Genomic DNA, 16,646 nt, shown 5'->3' on the forward strand with positions numbered 1-16,646 from the left:
ACAATGAAAATGTTCTGAAGTGACTGGGAAATTTGGGACTGAAACAACTGAAGCAACAACAAGATGAGGTGTAAATGTATTTATTGTTATGTAAAGACTAGATTTGCATGATCGTATGTGACAGAATGATTTTATTTAATGAGACCTTTAAGATGGAAACACGTGAAACAGTGACACCCTATGGTCGATACACAAAATGACATCTGTAGTTTTCAGTTCTTCAATCCAGTGATAATTTTTTGTTTCAATAATCGACACATGTACTGCAGCAGTAAAAGCACTGATTAGTTAACAGTAAATGAACACAAGATTAAGGTGCAAATTATATTTTATAATTTTAAGTGATTTTTTATGTTTAGATCTCACATTAAATTGATGGAAAAGTGATGTATTTATTTCCTTTTTGGAGAATCAGGAGGGCCTCTCCATTCTTTGTTTCATCTGTCACAAGCTCGAGGATGAACTCTGCTGCTTCAGACGGGCTGAGACAAAAAGGTAGAGTGATGTTAGTGAAAACACAGACACACTGTTGTTCATCATGTCTCAAATAGTGGAAATTATTCAACAGAAAACAGAACAAAATGTAAAACATGTGAGATTTAATAAGCAACTTTAATGACAGGACACAAGCAAAGACTCACGTTAGTATCCCAGCAGTTTCAGTATGATGGCCGACTAGTTTCTCTCCTAAGTGGGAGAATTGTCCCATTCTGGATGTGCAGATGGAGAGGAGCTGAGTTTGGACAGGACCTGGGCAAATGGCATTGAACCGTATCCCGTAGCCTGATGCAGTTGAAGCAGCCTAGTAGAGGACACATAGAAGTAGGCCTCAGCTGAAATGATGGTCTGTGGCCTCTTGGGTTGTTCACAGTTCAAGTGTAACGTGGGGGTTTGATATTTGCTGGTTGAATCACTCTTAGTGAGAATAAAGAGCAGGATGGAGACTGTGTAGATAATCTTCTATTATCTGCTAGTTCACCACACTTCATGAACGAGACTTTATTAATCATCCAGAAACAAGGAGTTACAATTCCGGCGCCCTTGTGTCTTTATTGGGTCAACTTCCTGTTCCCTCCTCTCGGTCTAATTAGCCTCACCCACCGATTGGCTGCCCCTGGTTTCCTCTGCACTATAAGAACAGATCTGTCTGCCTTTCCTCTCTGCCAGATAGTCTGTCCTCAGCCCCTGTATAACTATCCATCATTTACCTTGGACTGCCTTTTTGATTCTATGGACTCTTTCTGTCCTGGACCCTGCCCCTTGCCTGACCCTCTGGTACTACCGGCCTGACCTGATCCTGCCTTCTACCCACCCCTCTGCTACTCTGAGTGTTTTCTCCTTTATTGTTCCCTTCCCTGCTCAGACTTTTTTGGACCTCGCTGCATTGACCTGGAAACCCCTGACCACGAATACTTGCCTACTGAATTTATTGTCTGAACTGCCCTTGTACATAAACCTGGACTGTCTTATTACACTGTTTACTGGATTTCAGATTTCATCACCATCATCACCATTATCTGTATTTGGGCAATTTACTCCTCGTGCTTCTGCACACTGTTCTTGCTTTTCTGGACGCACTCCGCTGTTGCCAGCCTCCATTCCCAGTCTCACTGCCTCCATCGACTCTATCCGCTCCACATGCCCTCCATTTGTCGGCCATCTTGGCCTCGATGTCAGACCACCTCTTCCTGCCACCAACTACTTCCGGTTCACCTATTTCTCCACAGTCACCCTGCACTGTCGCCTCCTGACGGGTGCCCTGCTGAACTCAGAGTCCTTGTCATTGCTCTCTTGTTTAAATAAACATTGTAAAACTAGTTCCTGTAAATCTTTGACTATGGAGTTGCTCCTCAGATTCCTGACACCAGGAATTCTTATAAATAGTTTAAATATAAGGTTGTAGCTATGATAATTATAAATGTTTTAGCAAGTCATGTTTTAGTTAATTAACACAAATATATGAATTTAAACAAACTTCACCTTCTGACCTTCATGTGTCCAACACTGTGTCTGTACTTGTTTTGACTGCTGCTACACAGATAAGAGTTCATCTTCTTGGATTTTCTTACCGCCATAGCTCGAGTGAAGCCCACAACGCCGTGCTTGGTGGCCGTGTAGACAGGACAGCTCTCCCCAGGAAAGATGCCTAAAGCATGTGTTATATCAGTCAAAATGAAATTTAAGCTGTTGGTATCCTGCAAAATACCTCTCTACAGTTTTTTAGAGTTTCATATTTTAGCACCAATTCACAACAAAAAGCATCTGATGGTGTACGTAATTTTGGATACACCGTGTTAGACCAGTATTTATGTTGATGTACCTCTATTGCACCCACTCTACACCGTCCTGTCTTCCTGCTGTTGCAGAACCGGCTGCTCTTTGTACACTAAACCTGCTAACCCTCTTCTGAGCTGTTTGACTGGTAACAAACTGAATCTGCCTACTGTCTGTTGTTTGTCTGCCCTGTTACCACTAACTTAGCATCATTTCCCTGGAACAGCCTGAGATGATTACATGTTATTTACATGTCCTATATTCCCTCTGAAACTGAGCATCTCTAAGTTGTCGCTGCTGAAGCTGTAATTAATATGACTTGACTTGTCTATTGTCTTTATTGCCTTGTCATATTCACCTATACAGTGATTCACATCAGTTAACAAGCCCATCAAGTCCAAAATGTAGGTGATGGATAGTAAATGACACACAGCTGCCTTCAGAGACTCTGTCAATAATCTACAGTTGTAAAAATAATAAATCTGAAACACATCTGAAGCCTGTTGTTACCTGCAATGGATGCTGTGTTGATGATGACTCCTCCTCGACCACCAGTCAACTTGTTCATGTGCTCCATCGCTGTGTATGTGCCCCTGATAACACCCAGCTACAATAAAGAATGAATTAAACAGGAAGCGTCACCTACTTCATACTTTTTCCTCCTAAACATTGGACATGAATGTGCGTCCTCACCAGGTTTATGGAGACAGTTTTCTCCCAATCATTCTCATCCATAGTGCCGGCATTGTTGCACACAATGTCGATTCCTCCAAAGGTTTCTATGGTTTTCTTAAAGGCAGCTTGAAAACAGGGAGAAGAAAAAGAGTTTTACAGTGTTTAAAGTGAAAGTTTACTTTAAAAACTGCAATGACTACAGCCAATGGCCAACAAGCACATACCGTGGTAAGAAAAAGTATGTGAACCTTTGGACTCAATAACTGGTTTACCCGTCTTTGGCAGCAATAACCTCAACCAAATGTTTAGAGCTGAACTGCACAACTATCTGGAGTAATTTTGGACCACACCATTGTCCTGTTGCGTCACCCGTCCTCTGCTGAGCTTCAGTTGGAGACAGATGGTCTTACGTTTTCCTGCAAAATGTGTTAATAAACAAAACAAAACAAAACAAAACAAAACAAAACAAAGAAGCCCCAAACCATGACGCTCCCTCCACCATGTTTTACAGTGGGGATGAGGTTTTGATGTTGGTGTGCTGTGCCTTTTCTCCACACATCTTTTTTTTTTTTTCTCCAAACAACTCAAATTTGGTTTCATCTGTCCACTGAATATTTTGCCAGTAGTGCTGTGGAACATCCAGGTGCTTTTTTGCAAACTTGCTGCAATATTTTTATTGGACAGCAATGGCTTCCTCCATGGTGTCCTCCCATGTACTCCATTGTGATTTAATGTCAACAAAAATGTGCCAGAGATTTCTGTAAGTCTTTAGCTGACACTCTAGGATTCTTCTTTACCTCATTCAGCATTCTGCGCTGTGCTCTTGCAGTCATCTTTGCAGGACGACCTAGAGAGAGTAGCAACCGTGCTGCAACAGCGAACCCAAGACTGGTGTGTGTTTTTAAAGGGCAGGACAGCGTTCAGCAACGCATCCAATATCATCACACTGATTGGACTTAAGGTTGGCTCACTCCTGGCTCCAACAAGCTCTTTGAGAAGTCATTAGGCTAGGGGTTAGATGAAGATCAGAGCACATTTTATGACCAATTCGTTCAAAACTCCATGCAATCCCAAAGGGTGCCCATGCTTTTTCTTGCCACTGTAAGTTATGCGTGTGCATGAGAAGAAAAAACTCTCCATCGCAATTTAGAAAGCAACCAGAAAACATAACAGAACAGAAACTTTTTAGAAGGTTTTATAAGTTTTATAAGAAAGCCGCTTTGTCTGAGGAACCTTAGTGTTCGGAGGGAAAGTAAGACACTAGGTGAGCAAGTGAACGATAGTCATCGTGACCCAGCACATTTGATGCTTACTTAGAGAAAGTGTGCTGTTGTTGACTGTAAGCCAGCTGCAATGATTCATCAAGATTTTATTGAATTGTGAACCTTTGGACTCAGTAAACAGAGGAGAGATTGTAACATAAAGATAAAGATTCAGATGCAGCAGGTAGATCGACTGAACTTAGCAGCCATCATGGTGATATTGTGAACATATTGTGAACATTGTATTAAGCAGTAATTCTGTTTCATGCTGCATTTCTTTAATTATATAACTGTTGGTGACTTTATCTCCTAAAAGTGTCTGTTCAGGACATAAAATTTACAGCAGGACTGGACTCTTGGTAAAAGCCACAAACGTTCCTCTTTGATTTACCACAGTTTCTTTTCAATTGTCTGTATGAGGCTCAGTGTGAGTCTCAGAGACAGATATACGTGTGTGTGTGTGTGTGTGTGTGTGTGTGTTTTTACCTTTAATGTGTTCGTCTGATGTAACATCACATCTCAGGAACAGTGTCCTGTCTTGTCCGTATTGTTTATTGAGGTCTTTCATTACACTCTTTGCTACAGGTTCATTCACATCCAAGAGGACTACCTGTACAGGTGAAATACACACCTGTTAGATCTTACATGAAGATACAGGTTACCCTAGGCAGTTCTATAATAAACCATTTGTCAAATCACACAAATATTATATTTAGTTATGCTGCAGCCATAACATGCAAAACTTTACCTTGGCCCCGTTATGTAGAAGAGTTTCTGCTATTGCTTTTCCGATTCCCATTGCTGCTCCAGTCACTACTGCAACTTTACCATTTAAAGCCATTTCTGCTGCTCAGTAAGAAGAGAGGAGGGAGAAACCTGTGTGATCTCTGCAGAAAATACTCAAATGAAGAAGGTGCTACTAATGTGACACCACCGCTAAACCTTTTGGGTGGTGTCAGACAGAGCAGGAAGGTAAATGAACAGCTGCAATAAATACACAATGAAAAGGTTCTGAAGTGACTGGGAAATTTGGGACTGAAACAACTGAAGCAACAACAAGATGAGGTGTAAATGTATTTATTGTTATGTAAAGACTAGATTTGCATGATCGTATGTTACAGAATGATTTTATTTAATGAGACCTTTAAGATGGAAACACGTGAAACAGTGACACCCTATGGTCGATACACAAAATGACATCTGTAGTTTTCAGTTCTTCAATCCAGTGATAATTTCAATTATAATAATTACATTTTTAATATTACAAAATTTGAATGAACTCAACAATAGGATGCAAATGATATTACACTTAGCACTTAGAAACATGGCAGCTGTAATTACAGGATTAAGTCTGACGGTTGTTACAGTATGATGCTTCAACACTACATTGATGGAAATGTGATGTATTTATTTCCTTTTTGGAGAATCATCAGGGCCTCTCCATTCTTTGTTTCATCTGTCACCAGCTCGAGGATGAACTCTGCTGCTTCAGACGGGCTGAGAGAAAAAGGTAGAGTGATGTTAATGAAAACATAGACACACTTTTGTTCATCATGTCTCATATTGTAGAAATTATTCAACAGAAAACAGAACAAATTGTTGATTTTGTGATCTTTAGGCAACTTTAATGACAGGTCACAAGCAAAAACTCACGTTAGTATCCCAGCAGCTTCAGTATGGTGGCGGACTACTCTCTCTAATAAGTGGGAGAATTGTCCCATTCTGGATGTGGAGATGGAGAGGAGCTGAGTTTGGACAGGACCTGGGCAAATGGCATTGAACCGTATCCCGTAGCCTGATGCAGTTGAAGCAGCCTAGTAGAGGACACACAGAAGTAGGCCTCAGCTGAAATGATGGTCTGTGGCCTCTTGGGTTGTTCACAGTTCAAGTGTAACGTGGGGGTTTGATATTTGCTGGTTGAATCACTCTTAGTGAGAATAAAGAGCAGGATGGAGACTGTGTAGATAATCTTCTATTATCTGCTAGTTCACCACACTTCATGAACAAGACTTTATTAACCATCCAGAAACCAGGAGCTCTTGTAAATAAGTGAACAGTTTAAATATGAGGTTGTAGCTGTTATAATTATAAATGTTTTAGCAAATCATGTGTTAGTTAATTAACTCAAATATATGAATTTAAACAAACTTCTCCTTCTGACCTTCATGTGTCCAACACTGTGTCTGTACTTGTTTCGACTGCAGCTACACAGATAAGAGTTCATCTTCTTAGATTTTCTTACCGCCATAGCTCGAGTGAAGCCCACAACGCCGTGCTTGGTGGCCGTGTAGACAGGACAGCTCTCCACAGGAAAGATGCCTAAAGCATGTGTTATATCAGTCAAAATAAAGTTTGAGCTGTTGGTATCCTGCAAAATACCTCTCTACAGTTTTTCAGTTTCGTATTTTTTTTGCACCAAATCACAACAAAAAGCATCTCAAAGAACCTTTAAGGTACAATATAGAGAATTATATGGAAAACATACACTCAGTGGCCACTTTATTAAGTACATTTGTATAATCTAATACAATCTAACACAGCTGTGAATATCATTAAATTAATATGACTTGACTTGTCTTTTGTCTTTATTGCCTTGTCATATTCACCTATACAGTGATTCACATCAGTTAACAAGCCCATCAAGTCCAAAATGTAGGTGATGTATACTAAATGACACACAGCTGCCTTCAGAGACTCTGTCAATAATCTACAGTTGTAAAAATAATAAATCTGAAACACATCTGGAGCCTGTTGTTACCTGCTGTGGATGCTGTGTTGATGATGACTCCTCCTCGACCTCCAGTCAACTTGTTCATGTGCTCCATCGCTGTGTATGTGCCCCTGATAACACCCAGCTACAATAAAGAATGAATTAAACAGGAAGCGTCACCTACTTCATACCTTTTCCTCCTAAACATTGGAAATGAATATACGTCCTCACCAGGTTTATGGAGACAGTTTTCTCCCAATCATTCTCATCCATAAGTGCCGGCATTGTTGCACACAATGTCGATTCCTCCAAAGGTTTCTATGGTTTTCTGAAAGGCAGCTTGAAAACAGGGAGAAGAAAAAGAGTTTTACAGTGTTTAAAGTGAAAGTTTACTTTAAAAACTGCAATGACTACAGCCAATGGCCAACAAACACACATGTTCTTCATGTGCTTGAGAAGAAAAAACTCTCCATTGCAATTTAGAAAGCAACCAGAAAACATAACAGAAGCTCAGTCGTGACCAACAACAGTAGAAACAAACAAGAGGGGAGTCTTTGACAACATGAGCAAGCAGAACCTTGGAGGTTGAGGAGTAGAGGTGTCATTTCATGTATCCACGGGAACACTGGTATAAATTTTTACATGATAAAACATGATGCAATTTCAAAATGTCAATAACAAAGAGATGCCATGACGTAGGATGTATTTATGTTACCTAGCACATACAGCATGAGAGCAGCGTGTCAGCCTCCAATGACGGTTTGAAAAGGAAAGGAAGCTAAAAAGGAAGCTACTTCAATAGAATGGAGGTTTTCCCAGGAAGATTCCTCCTCGAGTGCACATGTGCACAACAAAAGACTGCAGACAGCTGAATTAGGGAGAGATCATCGTGGAGCCTCATTTCCACAAACTCTGACTGAAAATCTAAGTACTGTTAGTGAATGTCCACTTTTATTCTGGGACTTAGTCTATTTCTCTGCTCCCCTCCTGCAGCTACACTTACAAAAATAAAAAAACATCAAAAATTAAAATCTGCATGTCTGTGCAGATTTTCAGTATAGGTGCAGGTAAACTGTGTTCCCTGACTAATGTGTGTTGTTGTTGACTGTAAGCCAGCTGCAATGATTCATCAATATTTTATTGAATTGTGTTCTGAACCTTTGTACTGAGTAAACAGTTCCAAGAAGTGATCAGAGTGGAGAGTATGAAATAAAGGTTCTGATGCAGCAAGTGGATCAACTAAACCTGTCACCCATGATGGTGATATTGTGAACATATTGTGAACATATTGTGAACATAATATAAAGCACTAATTCTTCTTCATGCTGTATTTCTTTAATTACATAATTGTTGGTGACATATTTAACCTCTTAGGACCTGGCGTACACACACGTGTACAACACATTTTGGATTCTTGTGCGTTCTAGCTGATCGCAACCGTTACACAGCCTTTCACAAATAGGTGTGTAAAGAAAAAGGCAGTGCTAGTTTTTAATGCTAAATGTTGTTATATGTGTGTTAATGTGTTGATAAAAAAATGTGTTATAATTAGGTTAAAATGTAAGCATATGATGTCTTTTCTGAAAATGTTTGTGAAAAGATGATGCTTAGTTTTTATACTTATCGGGTTCCAATAAGCCCAAATAGCAAAAAGAATTTAAAAATGCATATCAAATTAGAGCTCAGGTCTGAAGAGGTTAAACTTGTCTGTTCAGGACATACAGTACCTTTACAGGAGGACTGGACTTGTAACTTTAGTTGTAAGCTCATAAGAAGAACGGATAAATGCCACAAACGTTCCTGTTTGATTTACCACAGTTTCTTTTCAATTGTCTGTATGAGGCTCAGTGTGAGTCTCAGAGACAGATATACACACACACACGTGTGTGTGTGTGTGTGTTTTCACCTTTAATCTGTTCATCTGACCCAACATCACATCTCAGGAACAGTGTCCTGTCTTGTCCGTATTGTTTATTGAGGTCTTTCATTACACTCTCTGCTACAGGTTCATTCACATCCAAGAGGACTACCTGTACAGGTGAAATACACACCTGTTAGATCTTACATGAAGATACAGGTTAACCTAGGCAGTTCTATAATAAACCATTTGCAAATCACACAAATATTATATTTAGTTATGCTGCAGCCATAACATGCAAAACTTTACCTTGGCCCCGTTATGTAGAAATGTTTCTGCTATTGCTTTTCCGATTCCCATTGCTGCTCCAGTCACTACTGCAACTTTACCATTTAAAGCCATTTCTGCTGCTCAGTAAGAAGAGAGGAGGGAGAAAGCTGTGTGATCTCTGCAGAAAATACTCAAATGAAGAAGGTGCTACTAATGTGACACCACCTCTAAACCTTTTGGGTGGTGTCAGACAGAACAGGAAGGTAAATGAACAGCTGCAATAAATACACAATGAAAAGGTTCTGAAGTGACTGGGAAATTTGGGACTGAAACAACTGAAGCAACAACAAGATGAGGTGTAAATGTATTTATTGTTATGTAAAGACTAGATTTGCATGATCGTATGTTACAGAATGATTTTATTTAATGAGACCTTTAAGATGGAAACACGTGAAACAGTGACACCCTATGGTCGATACACAAAATGACATCTGTAGTTTTCAGTTCTTCAATCCAGTGATAATTTCAATTTTAATAATTGAATTTTAAATAATTTGAATGAACTCAACAATAGGATGCAAATGATATTTTATTTGCATGTTGTAACTGTGATTTTTTATGTTTATATTACACATTAAAGCACTGAGAAACATTGCAGCTGTAATTATAGGATTCAGTCTGACGGTTGTTACAGTATGATGCTTCAACACTACATTGATGGAAAAGTGATGTATTTATTTCCTTTTTGGAGAATCATCAGGGCCTCTCCATTCTTTGTTTCATCTGTCACCAGCTCGAGGATGAACTCAGCTACTTCCGACGGGCTGAAACAAAACGGTAGAGTGATGTTAATGAAAACACAGACACACTGTTGTTCATCATGTCTCATATTGTAGAAATTATTCAACAGAAAAAAGAACAAAATGTAAAACGTGTGAGATTTAATAAGCAACTTTAAGACAGGAAAAAACTCACTTTAACATACCAGTTGTTTCTATGACTTGATGGATTAAACCTTCTAGGTGGGAGAATTGTCCAGTCTTGGTTTTGCAGACGGAGACAAGCTGAGTTTGGACAGGACCTGGACAAATGACATTGAACCGTATCCCGTAGCCTGATGCAGTAGAAGCAGCCTAGTTTAAGACAGACAATTAGGCCTCAGCTTTATTACATTCATACATGGTTCTTAAAGCTGCATTAATTGACCCTCTTTGTCCTGTGGCAGAAAATCTCAAGCTGTCAAACTACAGCCCTGAAATCACCTGATGATGTGAGTCTGGACATTATCATTATCAGTAAGAGTTCATCTTCTTGGATTTTCTTACCGCCATAGCTCGAGTGAAGCCGACGACTCCATGCTTGGTGGCCGTGTAGACAGGACACATTTCCATGGGAAAGACACCTAAAGGATCAGAAGTCACTTTTAGGGCTGAATTAAGAGCTGTTATTATCCAGCAAAATGCCTCTCTCCATTATTTTTGTGGTACTATGTACTTTATAAATTTCAATTTTTCAAAGTTCATTCAGTTTATTTATATTGCACCAATTCACAACAAAAAAGATTTCAAAGCACTTTATATTGTAAAGTTCAAACCTTTCAAGCTCTGTAGAAACATTTTTCAAATATATACAATTATGTATAATCAGGCTCAGGGACACATATTAACCTCTTACTTGTGTGTCGTCTGCATATCAACAGACTCTTACTGTTTCCTGCTGTTAATACCTAAAGGAGACGTCTACATAGTGAAAAGTAAAACTAACACAAACCTGGATTTAGAGACTGTCTCACTGAGACGCTTCTCTTTAAACATGTTTTTCTTTAGTTGAAAATTATTACACTATATATGCAGTTCATCTTTGACTTTACCTGCCACAGATGCAGTGTTGACGACGACCCCTCCCCGGCCTCCAGTCAACTTGTTCATGTGCTCGAGAGCCACATAAGTCCTTCTGACAACACCCCCCTACAAACACGAATGATAATGGTGCATTTTGGTGTAATGTAACAGTGGAAATGTCTTTTTGTCTTGTTCTTCTGTCTGAATATTGCAAAAATAAAAAGGTATCATTTTCTTTTTACTTTTTACCAGGTTTATGGGCACAGTTTTTCCCCAGTCCATCTCATCCACGGTGCCAGCATTGTTGCACACAATGTCGATTCCTCCAAAGGTTTCTGTGGCTTTCTGAAAGGCAGCTTGACAACAGGGAAAACATATCTGTACCTTAAGCACAATAACCTCACATTATAGCCAATTTAAACACACCTCTCTACATGTTAAGCACTGATACTTCAAAAATAGATGTGGGTCAGACACACATGCTGTCAGCACTGCAGCAACTGCTGTTTCTTAAACTGGTATAATTTATGTTTCACAAACTTCCAAAATACACATTTTTGAGGTCCAAAACACAGTTTATCAGCTTAGATTACATCATATGAAAGAACGTATAACCTCCCTCATGTGCAGCATGACTCACATGTTCATTACAATCTTCATTTTTCTGCTACTTCCAAACTGCTCCTGTATAATAGTATGTACATTTGGTTGTATTGACTTGCCACCGCTGGGTGAGGCCGATTTATGAAATAGTTTACAAATAAATAAATAAAAAAAAACTACGAAAAGTAAAAAGTTAGTAAATACCCACAATTTTCAAAATTCCTCACACTTGATGACAGCGTGATGTACAACGGGTCGCAAAGGGCTCAGTTTGAGTCTCCTGACAGAGACAGGCATACAAATGTGCGTGTGTGTGTGTTTTCACCTTTAATCTGTTCGTCTGATGTAACATCACATCTCAGGAACAGTGTCCTGTCTTGTCCGTATTGTTTATTGAGATCTTCCATTACACTTTTTGCTACAGGTTCATTCACATCCAAGAGGACTACCTGTACAGGTGAAATACACACCTGTTCATTAGCTCCTACATGAAGATACAAGTTAACCTAAGCAGTTCTATAATACATTTTTTGTTAAGGTTGTTCTATATAGAACCTTATAAAGTACTGAATTCAAACTGTTTCATGTAAAATTAAGATGTGTAACTCGTCTTTAATCTAATCTCAGGCTTTTAACTGTGGAAGACACAATATTGGAATCACCTCAACACCAAAACATTTGCAGTTCAACACAACCTCCACATGTGTCCAACTCTAAAAACATGTCCTCCTACATTAAACTCATCGCTGTTTTAGGGTGATGAGTTTTTTGGAAATTATTTTTGGAAAATTCTAAAAAAAGACAAAACTCCTGCAGAATCAGCTGCAGCCATAACATGCAAAACTTTACCTTGGCACTGTTATGTAGAAATGTTTCTGCTATTGCTTTTCCGATTCCCATTGCTGCTCCAGTCACTACTGCAACTTTACCATTTAAAGCCATTTCTGCTGCTCAGTAAGAAGAGAGGAGGGAGAAAGCTGTGTGATCTCTGCAGAAAATACTGACATACAGACTGAAGACTGTGCTTGTAATACCACCCTAAGCCCTTAGGGTGACAGGCTGACACGGAAGACAAATATAAAAACAGCTGCATTCAAATTAGAATAAACCAATCAAGGATCATAAATAAAAGGTCTGGACTGAGGTCCAGATTGGGTTCTGTGGGGTTTTTGCATGAAAGTAAGGATGCAAGGATGTGAATCACACACACACAAACAAACACACACAAACACACACACAAACAAACACACACAAACACACACACACTTAATTTAATCATTCAGGAGATTTGACATTAGTAAAAAGCTACGTATTTGAAAAGTAATCCAAACTTTCAAGAAATTAAAAATTAATTTAAATTTAAAACATTAAATTAAATTGCATAATAATCAAATTGTAAAAAGCAGCTTACATTTTATATACTAGTTATATTACTATATGAAATATATTACTATGTGTAATATAACTAATTTATTAAATAATACTTTTAATCATTGTCCTGTTTTCAAAATGTCCTAAAAAACATTCCGGTCTGCCGGAAGTTGAATTTCGGGTGTAACATTTATTTCCATCCGTTAAAACTGGAAACATTCGTTCCTAGTAGCAGAGCAACATTACACATCAACATGTCGTGATAGTTGTTCATATTTACATTTAGATAAACTTCTAAAAATATGAAGGGGATTTCGAACAAACCTCTCATCTTTTATGTTTTGGTATTAGTGTTTTATTATTCCGATGTTTTAAGGTTTTCGTTTGTGGGAGCACAAGGTAAGAGACTGACAGCAGTTTGTTAGCTAACGTCACACGATGCTAATAAAACTGAAATATTAAGAATAATGACGAGATTTTATATTAACAGTGTTTTTGTTTTATTTTGTGTACTTCGTGTCATTATGTAATAATTTAACATGTCACCGTTTTTAGAAACGTTAACGTTACTTTAAGCTAGCTGGAAGAATTAGCTAAAGATGTCCACATAACAACACATCAATACAATTTTTAAGTTATAATTTCATTACAATATAAATAAAGAATATTAAAAATAGTTAATATAATTTATGAAGTCAAATTGTATTTGTCAAAAAATCTTTATCTCTATCTAACGTCAATTAAACAAAACGTTTAATTAACACGTAAACTTTAAACAACTTTCAACAAAAACTAAACGCGATTTTCATAAAAGTCAAATTTCCTTACTAGGCTGTAACATTAGATTCGTACAAGCACAAAAAGCAGAAATTTCCATCGGAAAATAAGAGATTCATATTGAGAGAAATGTGTATTAAGCTAAACATGACTTGTAATGATCTTTATTTCAGAAAATGATGAGTCACTGGAGCTTTTGCTGTCAGAAGATGCAGTTTCCGACTTAGAGAACAGCCCCAAGTTTGTGGAGTCACAAGACCTGGAATCTCTGCCGAAGAGACAGTTCAAGACAGCTGAGATTGCAGACGCTGTGATGGGCACCGAAGCCCCCATAGATCCATCTGACATAGAGTCCCTCTTTCCCAAAAATGTGAAAGACTTCCAGTCAGGCTTCTCCCCACCTTGTGACGAGAACAGTGCCCAGTGTGGTTCATTTGATCTGGCAGCTAAAGAAGCGTCACTGGAGGATAAGAGCGCTGAAACATCACCACAGGTTAGTGACTGTGATGAGATGGGAATATGAAACTCAAAGATAGGTGTGTGATACAAGTAGCTGCCACCTTCATATATTGCTGTGTCACACAGTGAAGAGTGCACTATGCAGCAGGTGACTTCTCCCTGGATCTTTACCTCCAGGTCACTCTTGACATAGTGCGTGCAGAAGTTACAGCAACCGAGGAGCACAACACCACAGAAAGTGCTAAGATGTACAAGGTGAACTGTGATAAGAGGAACATAACGGCCATGGACAATTTCACTGTGCAGGTCCTCAATGCTTCACAGGTATTTATACTGGACTCTAAATGACATTTATCATATTAAATTTAAGATGTTTATTAATGAAATAAAGAAAAGATTGTGAAGTTTTTCAGTTTTGTAGTGTAAATCATTGAAAATGTGATTTTCATATTAAATATTTACATATTATCACCTGAAGTCGTTACAATATTGTTTTCTCTAGAGAGTTTCTGATGACAGTACTTCCTGGGGGAACCACCAGTAATGAAATTTGATGGTTGAAAAATATTATAGCATTATATTTACCAGTATTCTCGTTTGTAACAACTCAGCCTCTGTAAGATCAATTTTCTTTGTAGGATGTGACCTACAACTCCACAGAGGCAAGTATTAACTGTGGTTGTTGGTGGATGAATTACTGGCACCTACAGCAATTGCTTAATTGTCAAAGCCTGTAACTAAACCTGCTCATAGGCCTGTCTGCATGTTCCTCTTTTGTCTCAGGACCTGATGGAGTTCTTGAATGCCAATGGCACCGAGTGCTCTGTGGTGCTGTTCTTCACCACCTGGTGCCAGTTTTCAGCCAGCTTGGCACCTCACTTCAACGCCTTGCCCAGAGTCTTTCCCAGTATGCACTTCCTGGCACTGGATGCCTCTCAGCACAGCAGGTGAGCTGTCTTAAACATGTCATCCCTCCTTTTTTGAAGGTTTGGAAGAGGCATTAAGGGATTTTTACTGAACAAGCTGATGTTATTAGAGATATATCAAAAGGTTTCTCAATGGTTGAGGAGCTAAAAAAATGTGTGTGTGCAAATGAGTAAAAATGCAAACTATAAAATAAGGGTTGTCTTCTTTTAAAGAGTTTAAAAAAATACTTTTGTGTAAACCAAAAACAAACTGTACCACAACAAAATACCACACTTCATTAGAAGTGAAACAAAGATATGTTGATTCAATTCTGTGAACAATGTGAGAATAGTTGTGGTGTCATATTGTTGCGTATCTAGGATTTTGTGAACCACTCACAAATCTTCTTGCCAGTTTTATTAGAGTAGACTTATCTGTATAAGACTTATCTGTATAATAGCATCACCAACAACAGATTTGATCATTATGAGTTCCTGTTTCTGTGTCTTGTCCGGTTCCGTCTTCCACCAGCCTCTCCACGAGGTTTGGGACCGTGGCCGTGCCCAACATCCTTCTGTTCCAGGGGGCCAAACCAATGGCTCGCTTCAACCACACGGACAGAACGCTGGAGACACTCACCGCCTTTATCACTAACCAGACAGGTACATACTTATTATAATGATTATTAGTTCATCATGAACATTTATTTTGTTTGGTTTTGGTCACAACTCTTAAACCTCCTCTCTGCAGAGTGCTTATTGCTGCTGATTTCTGAGTATTTATTTTAATTAGTTTGCATCAAAATTGGAAGAAGCACTCATATAAACACACTAGCAAGCACTGTCTGTGTTCCAGGATTTGAAGCTGGCCCTGATAAAAACGTAACTGATGCAGACCGTCTGGGCCCCCTCCCCAGCGTCCCAGTGCAGGGCATCGACTGGCTGCTGGTCTTCTCCATCCTCTTCATCACAGGCTTCACTCTGTACGCTATCCTGAGGACAGACAGCATCCGCTGGCTCATACCGGGCCAGGAGCATGAGCACCAGGACTGAAAACACACACACAGACCACACAATGCACTGGATGTAAACAATAAACAGTTCAGTTAGTTAAAGTTAAGTTATGTTGTTCTATAAAATTTATTATTTGAGCCATTGTGATTTACAATAAAGGAAATAATCGTTTTTTGGTGAATAGTGTGTGTTATTAGGAAAAAAAATTATGCTTACCCTGATGCTCCCATAATCTGGAACAGGGTAAATCTGGACTCATCAGACCACATGACCTTCTACTATTGGACAGTTCTTAACCCAGTTTTAGTAGTTTCATCAATCTCCTTAGATGTTTTAAATTAAATTACCATCTGAAGAATAATCATCTATGTAGTAATTATCCAGTGGGAGGCTCTTACCTGTTTGCTTAGTTAAATCCAGGTGGATGGGCAGTGTGTAACTGTATTGGTTTTCTGACTGTGTGGTCACTTTATGTGTATGATTGGATAAAACAGATGCAGTTTCTGCAAAGCATGTTGTACTGCTGTCTTATCAGGGTTCAGTCCAGTGCTTTAAGTTTATTTATCAGGGAATATGTACAAGAACATTAACGTGAGCTAACAGCTCATTTCCTTCAATGAGATCTGA

General features: G+C 38.8%; 3 protein-coding genes and 1 pseudogene across 3 annotated transcripts; 1 reads left to right on the forward strand and 3 right to left on the reverse strand.

Annotated features, from left to right (window-relative positions):
* Window positions 1–70: 70 nt before the first annotated feature.
* On the reverse strand, window positions 71–5,117 carry LOC113170877 (15-hydroxyprostaglandin dehydrogenase [NAD(+)]-like). The gene is made up of 7 exons (XM_026373181.1): window positions 4,960–5,117; window positions 4,698–4,821; window positions 2,968–3,074; window positions 2,785–2,881; window positions 2,070–2,146; window positions 642–802; window positions 71–482 (listed from the first exon to the last, which is right to left on the reverse strand). The coding sequence occupies exons 1-7, from the start codon at window positions 5,050–5,052 to the stop codon at window positions 368–370; spliced, it is 774 nt and encodes a 257-aa protein (XP_026228966.1). The 5' UTR covers window positions 5,053–5,117; the 3' UTR covers window positions 71–367.
* Window positions 5,118–5,278: 161 nt separating this feature from the next.
* On the reverse strand, window positions 5,279–9,269 carry LOC113170876 (annotated as a pseudogene).
* A 412-nt stretch (window positions 9,270–9,681) lies between these two features.
* Window positions 9,682–12,488, reverse strand: LOC113170879 (15-hydroxyprostaglandin dehydrogenase [NAD(+)]-like). The gene is made up of 7 exons (XM_026373182.1): window positions 12,343–12,488; window positions 11,819–11,942; window positions 11,140–11,246; window positions 10,920–11,016; window positions 10,375–10,451; window positions 10,025–10,182; window positions 9,682–9,873 (listed from the first exon to the last, which is right to left on the reverse strand). The coding sequence occupies exons 1-7, from the start codon at window positions 12,433–12,435 to the stop codon at window positions 9,759–9,761; spliced, it is 771 nt and encodes a 256-aa protein (XP_026228967.1). The 5' UTR covers window positions 12,436–12,488; the 3' UTR covers window positions 9,682–9,758.
* Window positions 12,489–13,080: 592 nt separating this feature from the next.
* On the forward strand, window positions 13,081–16,190 carry txndc15 (thioredoxin domain containing 15). Its single transcript, XM_026373176.1, has 6 exons — window positions 13,081–13,263; window positions 13,815–14,134; window positions 14,278–14,424; window positions 14,884–15,047; window positions 15,538–15,668; window positions 15,862–16,190. Exons 1-6 carry the CDS (start codon window positions 13,167–13,169, stop codon window positions 16,056–16,058), a joined length of 1,056 nt encoding a protein of 351 aa, XP_026228961.1. The 5' UTR covers window positions 13,081–13,166; the 3' UTR covers window positions 16,059–16,190.
* The last annotated feature ends 456 nt before the right edge of the window (window positions 16,191–16,646 follow it).

The sequence above is a fragment of the Anabas testudineus genome, chromosome 14, assembly GCF_900324465.2.
Source record: "Anabas testudineus chromosome 14, fAnaTes1.2, whole genome shotgun sequence".
Classification (NCBI taxonomy): domain Eukaryota; kingdom Metazoa; phylum Chordata; class Actinopteri; order Anabantiformes; family Anabantidae; genus Anabas; species Anabas testudineus.